This window comes from Otolemur garnettii, unplaced genomic scaffold (genome assembly GCF_000181295.1).
Source record: "Otolemur garnettii isolate 467f Iridium unplaced genomic scaffold, OtoGar3 scaffold00035, whole genome shotgun sequence".
In the NCBI taxonomy this organism is placed as follows: domain Eukaryota; kingdom Metazoa; phylum Chordata; class Mammalia; order Primates; family Galagidae; genus Otolemur; species Otolemur garnettii.
In genome coordinates, this window is record NW_003852430.1 from 2,493,954 (window position 1) to 2,513,626 (window position 19,673).

The 19,673-nt window shown below is 40.8% G+C and overlaps 1 protein-coding gene and 1 pseudogene across 1 annotated transcript in view; one reads left to right on the plus strand and one right to left on the minus strand.

Moving 5' to 3' along the window:
* Positions 1-16,678, minus strand: part of LOC100950601 — a 32,107-nt pseudogene extending 15,429 nt beyond the window's left edge.
* Positions 16,679-17,141: 463 nt separating this feature from the next.
* Positions 17,142-19,673, plus strand: part of LRRC1 (leucine rich repeat containing 1) — a 129,725-nt gene continuing 127,193 nt past the window's right edge. Inside the window, exon 1 of the mRNA XM_003789653.2 lies at positions 17,142-17,582. Within this exon, the coding sequence (XP_003789701.1) occupies positions 17,424-17,582 (159 nt within the window). The 5' untranslated portion in view covers positions 17,142-17,423. The remainder of the gene's footprint in view (positions 17,583-19,673) is intronic.

The window sequence follows — 19,673 nt, forward strand, 5'->3', positions numbered from 1 at the left end:
GAGCCACAGGCGCCAAGCCTACAGTTTATTAATTCAAGAAAATTAATCTGATGCTGCAAGTGAGAATGTCTTTCTATTAATGTCCCATCTCTCTATTTTCCAGTATAGCTATATCATCATTTTTAAGTTAAATTAATGAAGAATAATTACAGGAAAATGTTACTGCAGACCCAAGTAGTACCCTACGATTACACTCTTTTTTCATATGACCTTTTCTTTCTTTATATCTTTCTAAGCAATTCTCTTTTATTTTTCATTATCTTCTTTATACTCTTTATAATCACCACATTTTGTGGCTTTTTGTTTGTTCCACCCTCGTTGTTTTTCAAGAGCACACTGCTGTAATTATCTGGTGCCATTACTTTTTTCCCTGGTGAGACTCTTAGAGCCTCTGTGCCTCTACTGGCTGGTCTTGAGGCCTACTTTCTGGGGTGTTCCTTGAGAACCTCTTAAATTCTTGTCTTTTACTTTTGTGATACACCATCTTGTTTTGTCCAGCGCATTTTATGGAAATTTCCCAAGACTGGAAAGACAATGTGTGGGCCTTTGCATGTCAGAAAATGTCTTCATTGTACCCCGAAATGTGAATAATAGTCTTGCTGAATGCAGACTATGAGATGAGAAATGATGTTCTTTGATCTTTGGAAGGTATTGGACCATCGTTAGTCATTTAACTTTCAGATCGTTTGTTGCAAGGGTATAGGAATACAATTGATTTTGAATGTTGATTTTTGTATCCTACACCTTTGCTGAACTAATTTATTAGTTTTAGTAGTTTCTTCGTGGGTTACCTATATACACATAAGATCGTATATACTAAGTAAGAGGTAGTTTTACTTTTTTTTCTTCCAATATGGATGCCTTATATTTCTTTCTTTTTTTTTTTTTTGTCTAAATTGGCCTGTCTATAAGCACAATGTTGAGTAGCAATGGTGAGAGTGGCCCTCTTAGGGGAAAGCATCCTTTATTTCACCATTAAGTTTGTTTGCTGTGGTTTGTACATAGATTCCCTTTATTAGGTTGAGGAAATTCTTTTATCTGTAGTTTAAGTTTTTTTTTTTTTTTTTTATCATGAATGGGTATTATATTTTGCAAATGCTTTTCCTGTGTCTATTGAGATGATTCCATGGTTTTTATTATCTTATAGATATGGTATGTTACCTTCATTGATTTTTTAAAGACATTTTTAAGACATTTTAACAGTACTCCACCTTGTATTCCTGGAATTAGGTCATAGTATATAATTCTTTTCTTTAAGCAATAGGGTCTCACCGTGTCACCTAGGCTGGAGTGCAGAGGCCCACTCATAGGTCATTATAACCTTAAACTCCTGGGCTCAGGCTCGGCGCCTGTGGCTCAAGTGGCTAAAGCGCCAGCCTTATACACCTAAGGTGGTGGGTTCGAATCCAGCCTGGGCCTGCCAAAAACAACAATGATGGCTGCACCCAAAAAATAGCTAGGCGTTGTGGCAGGCGCCTGTGGTCCCAGCTACTTGGGAGGCTGAGGCAGGAGACTCACTTGAGCCCAGGAATTGGAGGTTGCTGTGAGCTGTGATGCCACAGCACTCTACCCAGGGGGATAGCTTGAGGCTCTATCTCAAAACAAACAAACAAACAAACAAACAACAAAAAAAAACATCCTGGGCTCAAACCATCTTCCTGCCGCAGCCTTCTGAGTTGCTAGGACCACAGGCATTGCCACCACACCTGGCTAATTTTTTTATGTTTTGTAGAGATGTGGGTCTTGCCCAAGTTGGTCTTGAATTCCTGGCCTCAAGTGATTCTGCCACCTCAGCCTCCCAAAGTGCTGGGATTACAAGTATGAACCACAATGCTCATCTTATAATTCTTTATATGTGTGATTTATATATGCTGGGTTTTATAAGTATAATTCTTTTAAATGATTTTTTATATATAATGTTTTTATGTCTCTATGTTAGTAATTTGCAGAGAATTTTTTCATTCATAAGAGATATTTTATATCCTATACTGCCTATTGTTTTCTTTTGTTGTCTTGGGTTTTCGTATTAGCATAATACTGGCCTCAGATATGAGTCAGAAAGCAATGTCCTGCCCCTCCTAGGAACTTGCTCTCTGACTGGGACCTTGGGGGAGAGGAGAGGAAACCTGTGTTCTTGGCTGAACCCTCTCTGAAATGAAGTTTCCATCTCATTAAGTTGGGTGGACTTCAAATACCACAGACTCTTGGTGTTCTTCCAGAGTTTTAGTAGGTTTTCTTGAAAATATTTTTTCATTTGTTATATGGTTTTAGGATAATCCTCAGAGATTTAAAAAATATATACATATGTATATATATATTTTGAGATAGAGTCTCACTCTGTTACTCTGGGTAGAATGCTGTGCTGTCATAGCTCATAGTAACCTCAAACTCTTGGGCTCAAGAGATCCTCCTGATTTAGTTTTCCAAGTAGTTGGGACTACAGGCAATTGCTACAACGTCTGCATAGTTTTAGTAGAGATGGGTCTGGCTCTTTCTCAGGTTGGTCGAACTCTTGAGCTCAAGTGATCCACCTGCCTGGCCTCCCAGAGTGCTGGTATTACAGGTGTGAGCCACCTTGCCTGGCTTAAATGTTTGTTTAATACCTAAAATTTTCAGCAGTTTTTCTGGGCAGCTGAAATCCTTTATACTGTCATGCCAGGCATAGAACTCCAATTCTTTTTAATGCCCCTGACATATTTCTTTTCCAGTTATCAAACCAATGTAATACCGAAAACATTCCTAAAATGTCTTATGGTTCTTGGTGGTCCATTCATATTTAAAGCTGAGGCACTGTATCTTAGTCCATGCCGGCTGCTATAACAATGTGCCTTGTTACACAACTGTTGCCCATAGTTGTAGAGGCTGGAAAGTCCAAAATCAAGACATCAATAGATGTGTTGTTTGGTGAGGGCCCATTTGTCATAGATGACATCTTCTACGTGTTCTTATGTGGCAGAAGAAGGGAAAAACAAAACAAAACAAACAAAACAGGCCAAGCATCTCTCTAGGGTCTCATTTATAAAGGCACTAATCCTTCATGAGGCCTCTCCCTCATGATTAATCACCAGCCAAAGGCCCCACCCCCTAATACCATCACCTTGGGGGTTAAGATTTGAACGTACAAATTTTGGGGGAACAAATACATTCACACCATAGCACACTGAAAAACTAATTGCTCTGGAGAAGGGCAAGGCCCAAAATAGGAAAACCAATTATAGAATTAACTCTGGGGTACTGGAGCAAGTGGTTTCAGAATAGAAAATAAAGAGCAAAATATCAGAAGTCTGAGTTGGAAGCGCAAGTGAGCTGGCCACATCATCTTTCCTAGTTGGAACAAATAAATACTGTTCGTATATGAAAAATACAGTCTCCCTTTCCAAGTCCCTACATTCTCCTTAATACTTTCTAAATGTGAGTAATCTTAATAACCATTTTTCTTTAATTTTAGATAAATCCATTAGGAATAAATATCTTTAATGGAAAGAAACATTTACCTGCAGATCAATGATTAATTTCTCTGGTTTCTCTTTGGTTAAGTTAAAGCAAAATCAGATTTAAATGTTTTTTAAAAATATCATGTATTAGCCTACCTTCATAAAACAATTTCTATCCATGTCTGCTTATTGCTCTCACATTTTCATTGCTCACATATTTATCAAATTTCTATCTCTATAGACCGTTGTTTTGCAACCTTTTTTTATCTCACGACACACTTGAAACTATAGTAAAACTTCTGTGGCACACTTAAATAATGTTGATCGAAAAAAGAGTTACAAAATGAATATACTTTGAACTTCCTTCAAAAGTAATTTAATTAATGATCTTTACAAATTTCCATAGCACATCTAAGATCCTTTCACGGCACACCAGTCTGCCACAGCACACTGGCTGAAAATCACTGCTACAGATGCACAGAGAAGTTTGTAATGATGTCAGCCAACTGCTAATACAGGATCTTTCTGGGTGGTAGGATCTGAGGTGTTTCATTACTTTCCTCTTTAAAACTTTTTTATTGATTTACATTTTAAATAATAATCATGTCTCATTAAAAAAAAAAGTCATTACAACACAAAAGCAAAACTCAACTAGCACAGTCGTTCAGTTAACCAACTGGGGTTGGGACTAAGGTGAGGCAAGAGAGGTGCCTCGGGTGCAGAACCTCAGGAGGAACTTCTGCTCAGGGTCAGGTAGGTCAAGGGCACTATAGGATCCTCCACCACGTCCCTGTGGTCCAGGACAGCCCTACAAACTATATAGGAGCATAATGAACAATGGAAGTGAAGAAAGACAGTGTTGGAATTTTGGGTGGCTAAATAAAGCACACTCTTTCTTTATTACATGTGATTAACTGTTTGCAAAAAAAAAAAAAAAAAGCATAGCCTTTACACTCAAGCAAGCCTTTACACTTACACTTAATTGATCAGATACTCTAAAACTAAGCAGTACCTAGTTTTCCTGTTTCTTCCCTCTCCCTCAATTCAACACATGAGGGAATTGAATGGAGTGTGTTGCTGTCATTTCCAGTGTGCCTTGCTCCTCCTTCAGCTAGGACTTTTCTGATGGCCTTAGCTGAAGGAGCACACCACCCTCCTACATCTTTCCAGCCCACTTTTCTGCTTTAACATTGTCCTAGCAGTTACCACATTTCAAATGTATTCACACTTTGTATGCATAGTTTTATTTTGTACATTGTATGTTGATTGCTTGTCTTTCCTTGTTAGAACATGAGTCCTGCAATGTTACCCTAACAGAAGCATGAAAGCGAGCACATGGTGGATTTTAATTAGTATTTGCTGAATGAAAGAATGAATGAGTTCATTGTGTGTTCACTGAATGATTGTGAACTTGATACTGGTCCTGACAATATGAAGATGAATAAAAAGTACAGTCTTTGCTCTCTACAGGGAGTCCACATGCCAGACTTCCTCCCTGTCTCTGCTCCCGGCTCTGTTCATTTGCCTCAAACAATTATCTCAAAACACAGAGCTTTTGTTTTCACTCCCTTTTCCTTTTCTTATATGCTGTTTCTTTTTTCTTCTCTCAACTCTTGCCCAACTGTCATAGGGAAATTATTTTTCTTCCTTTAAAATAATCATCCTGATCAATGAGCAAAAAAAAGTACTCTTAGTATTTACAGATTTGTCAAGAGAAAGTCTATTTTGAAAATAGTTAAGAATAGAATTATTATGAATATCTACTCAGTGCTTGCTATTATATACTTGATTCTGCCAAGCAATTAGATACATTGTCTGATTTAATCAGTACAGATAAGGAAACCATGGTAGCAAGAAGTTGTCCAGTTCACAGAGCTGGTAACTGGTCTGAATCCAAGACAATCTAATTCCAGAGCCGGAGCTCTCCCAGGAGAGGCTGTGCATTCAGTTGCCAGGATAACTCCCTCTGCAGGGGTCTCCCTCCATCTCTTCCCACACTGTACGCAGAACAAGATGTTGCTATTTTCATATTCCCATAACACTTTGCTTATGCCCTACTTTAGCTTTTACCATACAAAATGTTAGGTATGTATCAGAAAGGTTCAGCTACGGACATTTTGATAAATTACCAATGTTATGAAGTATTTCCTCTCCTTTTCATTGCAATTAGGGTTGTAATAGAAGCAGGAGCTTCAGAGTTCAAAATCTGACATCTGCTACTTACTAGCTGTGTAATATTGGGAAAATTATTTAAGCTTTCTGAATGTTAGGTTACTCATGGGTAGCATGTGGATAATAATACCAGTGCTACAATGTAGTGAGAATAACCTAAGATATGTCTGTAAGGTGCCTGGCCGAGTGTCCAGAAGCCAAAGGAACTCAGTGAGTACTTTCCTCTTCATCTCTCTCCTGCCCACCTTGATTTGGACTTTCCATGGCACCTTGTATAGCCTTTCCGCTATGTTACATCTGCAGAGATTTGTGTTATTGTCTATCATGGCTCTACAAATTACCCCAAACTTAGTTGCGTAAAACATTATCTCAAATTTTCTTTGGGTCAGCATCTTAGCTGGGTAGTTTTAGGTCAATCTTTCAAGAAGTTGTAATCAAGATGTTAGTTGGAGCTACAGTCATCACAAGGCTCACCTGGGAGACAATCTGCTTCCAAGTTCACTGATGTGGCTGTTGCCATCTGCTTCTAATCTTTCTCCTGGGAGCCTCTCCACAGGGGTGTCTCAGGACATTGCTCTTTCCCCAGAGCAAGCAATCTGAGGGAGAGTGAGAGATGGAAGCCATAGTCTTTTTTATAATCTATTTTCAGGAGTGACATCCCATGACTTTTACTGTATTTTATTTGTTAGAAGAAAGTCACTAAATGCAGTGAACTCATGGGAAGGGAATAATACAGGAGCATGAATACTAAGAGGTGGAGATCATTGAGATCATATTAGAATGTGCCTACACCACACAGTTTAAATAGTTTTACAGAGCTAGCCTGGAGAATGTGAATTATCCAATCACATTTCATTACTTTTTAAAGAAAAGTTAGTCCTGCCTTTCTGCAAGGGATCATAATTGTTAAGCTGTGTAAGGGTCTATTCCAGTCATAGAGTTTCAACATAATTCACAAAATAATAATGATGATAATTATTCTTGTGCATAGTCTTACAACTTATCACATAATCTGTACCTTTCCATTTCTATTCTATCTATAGCTATAGTTTTTCTCTGACTTGTTTTGTTTCTTTGAAACCATTTCCCCATGGGCTGTCTCCTTGGTACATTTTCCACTTCCTTTTCTTTGGTCTATAGACCCAGACACACCCCAGCTTCCTTCCTCAGGGAGCACCAAAGATCAGATAGAAAATCATAGGGAAATAAAACACCACTCTCAGCCCACGCTTAGAGGGCACTTTGTTTATTATTATTCCCAACTAAATCCAGCCACCGCCCCAGAGATTACCTTATCTCCTTTTCCCTTTTCTCCTATTAGCTGCCTTTAGTTATGGTCCTGGCTAGTTGCACTGCTGCCCCAAAGGTGATGAGATGGATCAAATTCGATATTGATATTCACATTTATAATACAAATTATATAAATACTAAACCATGTAAGATGTAAGTAGTAAACCACATCATAAACATTACATATGCATTATATTGAAATTTTATTATATGAATATTAAAACACGTATTTTACATAGATATCGCCTGTTTGGAGATTAAAACGTAGGTCCAACAATGGAGGCCTGAAATTTTATATTCTCCCATTTCTATGAACTACTGAGCATCTATTTTATTAGAGGCATTATTTAATTATTGGGTGTTTTTAACTGCCAATCACTCTTAAATTCTGCTTTTGCATTATTCCTTTTCAGTAAATAGAAATGAGGAGCTAGGCAAATATATGAAGAAGGAAGATATGCGGTTATGGACAGGTGAATATTCTGAGGTAAGTGGATTTGATGATGATAGTTCTTTTGGAAAATGGGAGGAAAATAATGGAAAAATAGAGACACAGACACCGGCTATGCATTGTCAAGGAAAATGTTTACAAAATGAAAACTTAATAGGCCAACTTAAATGTGGTGGGCTTTATATCCTTTCATATACTAAAAGGCATTAATAACAGAATGTTTTGACGAAGAAGACTCAATCCTTTCAGGGTTGTCAGGGAACTTAATTTCCATCTGCTCTGGTTGCAGATGAGAAACTGAGGCAGAGATGATGTGAATCCTCTGGAATTTAATATTGTATTTTGAAGAGCCAGGACCCAGACTCACTGAATTCCTTATTCAGTGGCTTTAATATTGTGCTTAAAATTTTTTTTTTTTTTAAAGAGATAAGAGTCTTATCAGGCTGGACTCTAACTCATGGGCTCAAGGGATCTCTCTACCTTGGCCTCTCAAATAGCTGAGACAAAAGGTACATGCCACCCTGCTGGCCAATAATTCTACTTTATATCCTAAAAGAGAATTGGTTTAAGATTTTACATACAAACATAAGCTTCTTGTTCCCTATATCACTTAAGGCATTTAAAAATCTGAAATATGGCTCAGTACCTAAAGATCAAGTGGCTGGGGCATCAACCACATACACCGGAGCTGGCGGGTTTGTATCCAGCCCAGGCCTGCCAAATAACAATGACAACTGCAACCAAAAAAAAAAAAAAAAAAAAATGGCCAGGCACTGTGGCAGGTGCCTGTAGTCCCAGCTACCTGGGAGCCTGAGGCAAGAGAACTGCCTAAGTTGCTGTTAGCTGTGATGCCACAACTCTCTACCCAGGGTGACAGCTTGAGGCACTGTTAAAAAAAAAATCTGAAATAAGCCTGTCAAATAAACTTTCCTCATATACTATGTGTATGTAGATTTTAGCAAGTTGTACTTTTATTGAGGATTTCTCCCAATTCTTTATATAGCATGTGTGAAAGAAATTAAAACTTTGCGGTAAGGGTTCACATTCTGAAGCCTCAGGATTTTGAAAGAATAATATCTTCATAGGTGTTTGTTGGTTCAACTGTTTTTAAACAAGATATCATATTAGACTAATACAGTTAGCTTTGTGAATTAGCAATGTACCTACAAAACTGTGAGCAACTTAATTTTATGGTAAATAAAATTCAGTTCCAGTTGCATTAAAATAATGAACCATTTAAACCTTTCAGCAAATTTTTATGGCAAAGTAACAAATCTTGGGGTAGCAAGAATCACCATCCATCGAAACTTGCTTTAAGATAAGGTATTCTCATGCTTGATTTTCTTAAAGCAGGACATAAGTGACATAACTATAGAGTTGAATTCCTATTAATGGATTCATCTTGTCCCAATGATGGATTTATAATATGTCAGATACTGATTTTCCATCCAAACTCTCTAACTTTTACCTCTTTAATGGGCTAGTTGAATTAATAAAATGTGTCTGTTTATAAGATACTTACATATTAAGAACATAAATGCCTTTGAAAACATTTCTCCCTTATATTTTGTGGAAAAATGTGGCAAATAAAGATAACTTGTTAGCTGACCCAGTAATGAAAAATAGTATGAATGAATTAGAATTGAGGAGATCTCTAGGTGGTCTCAGAAGCCAATAAATATGATCAAAGAAAACATAAGTATTATTCAGAATGTCCCAAAGGTAACCCATAAAGTTGCCATACATAGAGAAAATGAGAAATTGTAGCTAAAGGTAACTTTATTTACAAAATATTCATCACAAAATTTTACAAAATGTTCATAAATGTTCTACGTATTGGCCACCTCTATGTAAAATTTTGTGAATGTGTAAAGCATTGCCACACTTGAGGATCACCTGTTTGGGAGCCTCCTCTATCCTTTACCTGATATGCTCCTTTTTCTTGGAGACCAGGAAGCTGACACAGTGGCCTGGGAAGAGATGGATTCAGTGGTAGGGGCTAGATTTGACTGGGCTTCTTGGATATCTTTCCTGTTGAAATACTTTACGGTTTCATAACTGTCAATCCATAATTTATATGTTGTTAACCCCTCAAAAATAGTCAAATGGATAGGCTTTCTTTTGGCTGGTAATTATGCAAAGAGTATTAACAATGATCAATGACTAATGTGTGGTATTCTACAATACAGAAAACTCTTTCCACTACATTAACTCACATCTTCTCAACAGCCCTTTCAGGGTAGCATTTTTCATCTCCTTTGTAGAAATAAAGAATACTACAGATGAATATGATTCACCCTAGATCTCATCCCTAGTAGCAGCAGATGCACAAATTCAATACAAAATCATAAGTTCTTCACAACACCCCACATGGAAGATAGTTCTGGCTCATTTCCACCAAAGTAAAATGTTGTCCAATATTTGACTCATCATTAGCACATTTTTTAGAAGACTGAGAAAAATAGAAAAGCAGATGAAGTTCAAATGGCTCATTTATAACCTCTCTGAATGAAGGAGATTAAAGTCTTCCTAAAGTGAGTATTTGGATTGCCCATATACTGTTACAATCTGCAAAGCTAAATAAATGTTTATAATTAGTAAAAAGAAAGAAACAGTGTTTTTCTTTTGTGTCAATGAGTGGTTACTATATGACCAACCTTCCCACAGGTAACAGTTGTAATACCGAACAAAATATAAAAATCAACGACATGAAGGTACTGGAGAGTGACCAAAACCAAGTATAAATGAATGAAGAGTCTATACTTGGAAGAAAAGTGATTTTTTGGTTTTATGACTTTGACAGATATACACACTAGTCTGCACTAGATAGGTCAACTAAAACTCATGCTTGGAGTAGTACGAGTGGCCTGAAGCACTATAGCTCAGAGTTGGGGAGACCATGGCACTGGAAACTGATGGGGGGGAAAACTTAGAAGGGACTGAGTGGGAATAAAAGCTCCAAATTCTGCATATAATCTGTCCAAATCTCTGAATGACCTCTAAATAATGCATGTTTAGTTCTGACTTTAAGCAGCCTAATTAAGAAGCAAAAAACTAAACACAAATTTCAGCTGCCATTCACCACGGAGAAAATAAATGCTTGGAGCTTTATTTCCATCCAACCTAACTGCATGCTAAAACAAAACAAAACAAAACACAACAAAATTATTCTTTGAAGTAATATGACAGAATATAGAGATTCCATCATTCATAATTTTTATGAAACACTCCAAAATTACTAGGCATATGAAGAGACAAGAAAAGGCAATTAAGGGTGAGTGACTTTGAGATGATCCAGGTATTAGACTCTGCCAACAAGGAATTTAAGGCAGCTATTTTAAGTATGACCAAATATGTAAAGGAACATAAACTCTTAATGAATGAACATATAGGAAATTTCAGTAGAGAAATATAAAATATGAAGAAAGGAACCAAATGGAAATTCCAGAAATAAAAATACACTATCAAAAATTGTATTTCATAGTACTTAATAGCTGTTTGAAGGCAATAAAAGAACCAGTAAACTTGAAGCTAGAACAAAATATATTATTCAGTATGAAGAACAAAGAGAAAAAACATTGAGAAAAGGGATATTTAGGACAATATCAAAAGGTCTAATGTTTGTCACCCCATGTTGGGCGCCAAATGTCACTGGGAGCCAAATGTTGCTAGGAGCCAAATATTGCATCCTGCCCCAGGGGCAGGGTCCACTAAGACCTGTGCAAACTGGTGGTGACTGACTAAAGAAATATAGAGTTAGAGAAGACAGTAAAGAAAGAGACAGGAGACATAGAGTAGAATTAAAAGTGGGAGCTCAGGGGTCCATTGCCTGCTTGTGAGATTTTGACAATGGCACTGAGTGTTTGCTCCACTCTGCTTTTACTGAAGTCTATTTGTCCAGAGGATAAGATGAGGGAGGGACCAAAGATGCCAGTAGTTTCTGAATGAGCATATCAGCCTCTATTGTTATTATTATTAAACTTAAGGGCAGACTTAAGAAATGTGAAATCTGACCCCTATATTGGGAGAGCCTCCCACATGAGATCACACACACAGATTTCTAGGGAGGTGTTAAACTCTGCTATTTCTTTGTCAAGTAGAATGCCACTGGTGTTAATCTCCTCTGAGGAATCGGTGGAAGGGAGGAATTTTCCTCCCATCACCAACACAGAGGATCCTCCTCTGTGATAAGGGATATAAGCTCTTCTGCCTATATCTCAGGGCTCGAGCTACTCCCCTGATCTCTGGTCCAGGTAAATGCAAATCTCCACAATGAGAATCTGCTTTGCCTGTTCACTAGGCAGGAGATGACCCAGTATCTTTCTAGGTCTTATCATAGCCTCTTCTATGACCATTTTTCCTGAGAGCGCTCACAGACCCAGCAGGGTGTTTGTAAGCTGTGTCCCTAACAGGCTAGAATTTCAGCTTTCTAGCAATGGCTAGCTTTAATGTAAACTAGCTGAATTTTCTTTGTCACTCAGCTTACTTTTTAATTTTCCTCTTTTTCTGGGGGTTCTTTCCTTTGTCAAGAATGGGGTCTTTGGTCCTCATTCTCCCTGCAACATTTAAGAAATTAGAGCATTAAAAGGAAAAAAGAGAGAATGGGCCAAAAAGTGTGAAGAAATAAGAGCTAAAAATGTCCTAAATGTAGTATAAGTGATAAATTTACAGATTCAAGCAGTTCAGTAAAATTAGATCAAATATAGACACACAATAAACTGTGAGAAACCAAAGACAGATGCATTCCTTAAAGCAATAAGAGAAAATAACACATTATATACAAATTGGGACCAATCTGAATTATTGCTGACTTCTCATCAAAAACAATGAAAATCAGTAGACAATGGATCATTTTTAGAATGCTAAAACAAAATAATAAACCTGTCAACCCAGAATTGTATACCCACTGATTCTTAGAGAATTAAAGTAAAATAAAGACGTTTAGATTAAAGAAAACCAAAAGAATCTGCAGATAAATCTTCAACAGACCTTTGCTAAAAAGTGAAGCAAAATGATAGCAGGTAGGAATAAAGAGCACCGGAAATTGTAACTCTGTGTGTAAATATAAGAGACTATATTTTTCCTCTTATTTTTAAAAATTTATATGACTTTAAAGAAAAATTGTAAAATTTTGATGTGGTGTTTATAACATAAGTAAATGTAATATACATCAAAACTGTTACATACAGGACCAGAGAATTGGCAAACAGATGTAGGGTGTTATATTTTACATCGATTGTGAAAATTTAAGGATGTATATTATATTCCCTAGAGCAACCAGCATAGCTAGAAAGCTGATAAAACAGGATTATAAAATATATTTATCAGAAAATGGCAAAAAAGGAGGAAAAGAGGAACAAAAACCAGATGGCACACACAGAAAGCAAATAGCAGACAGAAATCCAGTCATTCAACAGTTATATTAATTGTAAATGACTAAACATTTCAATTAAAAAGTAAGATATGGGGGGGACAGAATTTCTTTTTTTTTTTTGAGACAGAGCCTCAAGCTGTCCCCCTGGGTAGAGTGCCCTGGCATTACAGCTCACAGCAACCTCCAACTCCTGGGCTCAAGCGAGTCTCCTGCCTCCGCCTCCCAAGTAGCTGGGACCACAGGCGCCCGCCACAACGCCCGGCTATTTCTTGGTTGCAGCCGTCATTGTTGTTTGGCGGGTCCGGGCTGGGGATTCGAACCCGCCACCTTAGGTGTACGTGGCTGGCGCCTTAGCCGGTTGAGCTACAGGCGCCGAGCCCAGAATTTCAATTTGAATAGTAACAAGAATCAAAGAGATTTTAGGGTAATTACTTTGGTTCTGATTATAAAAGTTGTTGAGGTCTAAACCAGTGGTTTTCAACTTATGGGTTACAACCCACAGGAACTGCATTAAAGGGCCATGGCATTAGGAAGGTTGAGAACCACTGGTCTAAACTAACTACTCATGAACTTGTAGGTTGTCAGGTTTCTTGAATGATTGGAATATAGTCTTCCTTTACAGCAGTGATACAAAAATCTCTAGAAAATATCCTTGAATTCATAACCCCCCTCACAGCTTTTGCCAGCAATCTTTCCCCCCAAATTCCCTTCTTAAGTCTGGTACTCATTGATCTAGGTTGTGACTTCCTACACATACTGGTTTTCATTTTTAAGAATTTTATATAAATGGAATCTAAAGCATATACTTTTTTGTCTTCCTGCTTTTTTGCTCAATGTAAAATTTCTGAGATTTATCCATCCTGTTATGTGTATTAGTAGTTTTTCCTTTTTATTGTTGAATGGTATTCCATTGAAGGGTATTCAATATACTACATCTTATTCATCTGTTGATAAATATTTGGACTGTTCCCAGTTTTAGCTATTAACATAACTGCTATCACTATTTGTAAACAATTCTTGTTTACAAATCTACTCATAGATACTTTCTGTGCAAATATCTAGGAGTAGAATGTCTATATCATTGGGGTAGGCATATGCTTACAAGAAACTTCCAGTTTGTTATATAAAGTGGTTTTGCCATTTTACACTCCCACCAGCAATGAATGAGCACCAGTTGCTCCATATTTTTAGTGATACTTGAGATTGCTTTTTTTTTTTTTAAAGTCATTCTAATAGATCGGGGGCTTGTATCCCTCTTTAAAATACACATGCCCCAATCTCTGAATTCCCATCCTATCCCGCTCTTACAAGTTACCAGTTTTAGTTTTCACTTAAAAAAATCAATGATAATATCATGCATAAAAAAAAATGACAAAATCATAATAAATCATTTAGTTTGTATTTATCATTTTCCTAACCTTAAAGGGTATGATCTATCTTGTTCTTTGTGTATTTAGCACAATGCCTGGTACATAGTATGTATATTAGTTATCTTTTGGCTTTGTAATGAATTACCCCAAATCTTAGCAACTTAAAGCAACACACATTTATTGTCTCACAGAGTTTTTAAGGGTCAAGATGGGGAGCAGTTTAGTAGAGTAGTTCTGGGTTAGGGTTTATCATGATGTTTCAGTCAAGCTGTTACTATAGTCATTTGAAGGCTTGACTAGAGCTGAGGAATTGGCTTGCAAGATGGCTCACAAACATGACTATTAGCAAGATACCTCATTCCTTTGCTAGCTGTTGTTAGCAATCCTCAATTCCTTATATGTGGACCTCTTCACTGGGCTATTCAACATGGCAGCTAGTTTCCCCAAAGTGAGTGATCTGAGAGAGAAAAATTTAGAAGTTGGTTACACACAGACCAACCAGGAGATGGGGAATGAGGGCCATTCTGGAGGCTGGCTAAAATAGTGCATAATGAATATTTATTGATTAAACTGATGTATGTCTGATACTCTGCTAAGCATTTTACATGTATCATCTTGTTGAATCCTGATAATACCACAATGGACCATTGTCCTCATTTCAGAGATGAGGCTTAGAAAAGTGAAGTTCAATTTTGAGTTCAAACACAGCTTTCTTTAGTGCCAAAGGCTGTGAAAAATGGCTCACAGTGAAAATGGACAAAAGAATTGCATCATTCCAAGGAGAAACTGATTTGAATAGTCTTTTATATTCTGTTTACATTGATTGAGTCAAACTCATCTGTATTATGGGGGAAAAGCCTAGACATTACATCAAATGAGAAACTCTAAAATTCTTCATGTGAATAAAAAGTGAATTGGTTTCCTATTCCATAATTGACAAAGCATTGTTTTCTTTTTTTTTTTTTTCTTATTAGACAGTTTCAAATTCTTGCAGATCCTTGGAAACAAAGAAAGTCAAGAATTCTGCCACTAATTACCCACAGAGTTAATTCAACAAAAATCTGTTTATCATTTAGGGTGCTCATGGCACTGTGGTAGTTTCCTTAGATCTAGAAAGCAAGTGAGACCATACCTGTTGTGCAAGAGGTCACAATCTTTGAGACTAATGTGAAACAAAAGTAATAATACAAAGAAGCATGAGCACCATGGAAAGGCACATCAGGAATGCTTATTGAGGTCAGAACTTTTAAAGGACAAGACGTCTTTAAAACACATTTGGTATTTGTTAAGATAATCTAATGTGATAATCTCTGGAAATCAACATGAAATTAAAGGAGTCAGCCTTACTTTAATTTTTTTAAAAGCAACTGGAAAACTCAGAGGGTGACTTTCTTACTTTTCCACAAATCTCTTGGTCAGAAACCACCATTCTCTATGAAGAGTAGGGTGGCAGAAAAATGAGCCTTTATCCACGTTTCTGGAATGAAAGAATGAAGGGAGAGTGGTGGTGGTTCAAAGTGCAGGTAGGCTTCCATGGGAATGTAGGAATCATATCAGGACAAACAAAAGAGAGGGTGGAGTGGGTAGGGCAACAGGAGTTTAAGGATCGGCTGGATTAAAAAAGTTAAGAGGATAATGCTGAGAATGGCAGGAAAGTAGGATCCCCCTTTACTGAGTCCTCCTAGTAGAGTTGAAATGACGACGCATCTCACTCCCCATTTCAACGTGGGACATCGTCTTGTGACAGCTGGAACTGTCAGCAGTCTAAGGAGCCTGTAGAAAGCCTGTGCAAAAAGTAGTTTGGGACCCAACTTTGCCTTGGGCACTGCGCATGCCCCGCTTTGTCTTCTGTAGAAATGCAGACTCCACCGCTCCAGATTTTAGCTATGGCAGCTTCGACGGCGGGAGGGTGGAAGAGAGGGGGTAGTGTTGTGGCGTAGGCCACAGGTGGCACCTGTAGTTTGAACAGACTTTATGGGGAGGTGTGAGACGATGGGGTAGCTGCGTGGATTCAAGACAAATCCCGAGAAAACAATTCATCAGTGTATTGGTCTTGACCTGATTGGTAACCCTGCCTGAAGGACTGAGTTTGGTTATTAGTGCTGGGGATTGTGATGTTTCGGAAGAGGTCCAATGGGAGTGAGCCTGGGGCAAAGGAATGGTCCTTACCATTCAACAGTGAGCCTCCGCAGTCCTCCCCGGCTACTCCTTCATGGGCGGCAAGGGACAGCTGCTGCAGAAACGCAGGAGCCGGTGGAGGATGCTCACCTGGCTTCCTTGAACTGCTCCTTTTCCCTCGTTCCTCCCTCCTCAGCAGCTCCGCTTAGTAGCCAGGGGCCAACATCTGGACGGGCTGGAACCGGCTCAGAAACTCACCATTGCCAGCTCCTTTCTGCCGTAGGAGCATCTATGTGAATGTCGCAAACTCTCTGTGGACTTCTGTGCTATTGGTAATATGGGCAGGGAGCTTGCCTATCACTACGTGTAGAAACAGGGATCCCTGGAGACGTGTGCCCAGGTTACGAGGCCGGCAGGCGGTGCCCGAGCACCAGCGGCTCCGGCAGGGCCGCGAGCGCCGCGCGGGCATGGGGGCCACCCGCTCTCACTACGGGGGCAGCGAGGGCGGCGCAACGCCTCAAAACCATACCGAACCCCGTACCTCTGGGCGCCCACGGCGCTCTGGGTATGCTTCGGGGCGGTCCTGCTTAACCCCGGAAGAGAAAGTTTTGGGGAAGGGGTGCAAGGAGAGGAAAGCAAGTAGAGTAAAACAAAAGTCAAGTTGTTCTGCTCCCCTCAGGTCGCCCATCCCCCGCCTCATTTTGCCCCAAGTCCCTTCAGAGTGTGGCTTCCTCACAGGGCTCCGGGCCCTCCCGCCCGCCGCCGGGTCCCAGTCAAACGAAGTGGGCAGTGAGCGGCCAGCTCGCAGGTTTCTCGACCCTCTGCGGATCCAGGTCGCCAGGAAAACCCGGAGCGGAGCATCCCCCGGGCCGGGAAACGCCCTCGGCGCGCGCCCACTGGCGCGCATGCTCAGTGCGCGGCGGCTGCGAGTAGGAAGCTCCGCGCGGCAGCAGCGGCGGCGGCGGTGACTGGAGGGTGGGAGGGGACGCGCCGGCTGGCTGGCGGGCGGGGGCGCTGGGTCGCGGCGGAGGCTCCCGCCCAGGGTTCCTTGGAACGTTTCCGACCGCGAAGCCTGTCGCGAGGAGCAAGTGAGCCCACGAGTCAACAACGAGCGCGGAGCGGGCAGCGGCGGAGCGGAGCCGCCGGGCAGAGCGGGCTCTGAGCCCGTCTCCTCGGCTGGGGACCCGGCTCCAGCTGTGGCCACGGGGGCGGCGATGTTCCACTGCATCCCCCTGTGGCGGTGCAACCGTCATGTGGAGACCATCGACAGGCGCCACTGCTCGCTGGTCTACGTCCCCGACGAGATCTACCGCTATGCCCGCAGCCTGGAGGAGCTGCTGCTAGACGCCAACCAGCTCCGTGAGCTGCCCGAGGTGAGTGTCCGGCCTCACCTGCGCGCCGCCGTCTCGGAGCACGCTGGCCCTCGCCCGCCTTTCTCCCCCTTCCTCTAATTCCCTCTTGTCCCCGCTTCCAACCTCCAGATGCCGGCCAGCCGGCCGTCGGGTCAGCGGGAACCACGGCTACTCGCATTCACCTGCTGCTTTATCTCCCCCACCCCTCCAGTCTCTCCACTTCCATCCTTCCTCTCTAAAAGTACTTTTTCATTGTATACAACGCGACTTGATGTTTTCCAAATAGCCGCTGCAATTTGTGCGGTCCGAGAAACGTTCTGGACTATTCGGTAGTTCCCATACACGCCTGGATGCTAACACCTGGCGCTTGTGTCCAGGCCGGTGAAAAGCCAAGTGGCTGCCGAGCACCGCTTCCCGCGCCCGGGGCGGTTTCCCTGGCCTCGCGTTTGCCGACCACTGGCCAGGGCGCCACTCTCCTTTGGCTGAGGCAGGTCGGGGAGGACTTTGTGACCTGGGAAGTGCGCGAGTGAGCCGCACTATCTAGTCATCTTGGGAGGAATGTGGTCCAGGCCTTATCGCGGGTGGGCTTGGCTGGCCTGCCGTGGCTCCGGGGGCGGCTACAAGACTAGGGTGCAGGGGGAGAACTGGGCCTGCGAGCTGTGGTTAAGTGCCCAGTTGCCCGCCCTCCGCTGCTCGGGCTCTCCCTGCGTGGACCTGTTGCGAGGTGGGAGCCGCGGTGAACGTCAGCAGAGGCTTTGCCGTGGCCTCGCAGCCGCCTTCCTGAAGCGACCGCCTTCAGCTGCTGACTTCTGCCCTAGCGCTGGTGATGCGGTAGCTCTGCAGAATTGTTTGTGTAAATTTATCACTCCTCTGCGGCTGAACTCGCCCAGCCGAGTGCTGATAGTGCTTTTAACCCAGGGTTCGGGGACTGCGAACTTTTAACCTTCGAGCTCGCCTGGGAGCTTAGTTTGAGTAACCATTAAAGGAGGAAGGTGTCCCAGCCCCGGGTGTATGCAGGAAGTCAGTGTGAAATAATCCAAAGGTGTGCAGGAAGTGGGGAGACTGCTGGGAGTCAGGCAGAGGACCTGAAGGCCTGAGGTTCGGAACTCAAATAGTTTCTAGTCCTTTAGGGGTAACACAACTTAAGTCATTGTCACAGAAACATTAGTCAAATGTTCTGGCTTGTAAGAATGACCTGATGAGTTCTGCAGCGCTGACAGAGTGCTTTAAATATCAGAGCTGTGTGTTTTTTCTAAGTATATCAAGTACTGTTATTCTTCTATTAATCTTTACTTCCTTGGTGTAGATTCCCGTGGTGGATGGTTTTCTCTGTGTAATCAGAGAGATTATCCTCACTGGGATCTTTGCAAAGCCCCCAGGCTTTATTTAGCTTAAAAGCAGAAAAGCTATCCAGTTCCTTGGGACTTTTATTATTTTGCAGGCATTTTTCAAACACGTGATTTTACCTGGCCTTTAGCTTCCTTAAATTTATTTGAACAGTTGTATGCTGTCTTAAATTGTATAATTTTAGGCATTGATGTCGCCAGAAATATAGAATGCGTAATTTAATACTTTTCAAGGGCTTCAGAATGAAGTTATTATACATTGAGTGGAAAGTTATTCAACTAGAAATGTTTCATTGCTCTTTGTGGTGTTTGTTTTCTTTGTATAATCTGATAGCACTCTGTAAATATGGTAAATGATCTTTTCAGAGGCCAGAGGTGGTCTTGCTAATGGGTAATTATTGGTGTAATAGCTCTTAAATTAGTATTGAAGTTTCTAGGTTGTGTAAAATGTGTTTCTCCCTGATTATGGTGTGTCTGGAAGCCTGGATGTGAACATGCCCGACATAAACCTTGAAAGCACAGATAGTTATTTCAATCATTCTTTCCTTGGGTTATCTGTTGTTTCGCATCGGAGATCTGTATAACTCACTACCACTGCTCACTGCTACCCAGCCCCAAACCCCTATCTCCTAGTTTGCCACATCTCCAGTAGGTCTCTTTTGCTGGCAAACCTCAAAGATCCTTATTTTGGTGGCCATACTAGCTGTATATTATCTCCAAAATTTGTTTGACAGCACAGTTGAAGGTGAAACCTGTACCCAGTTAT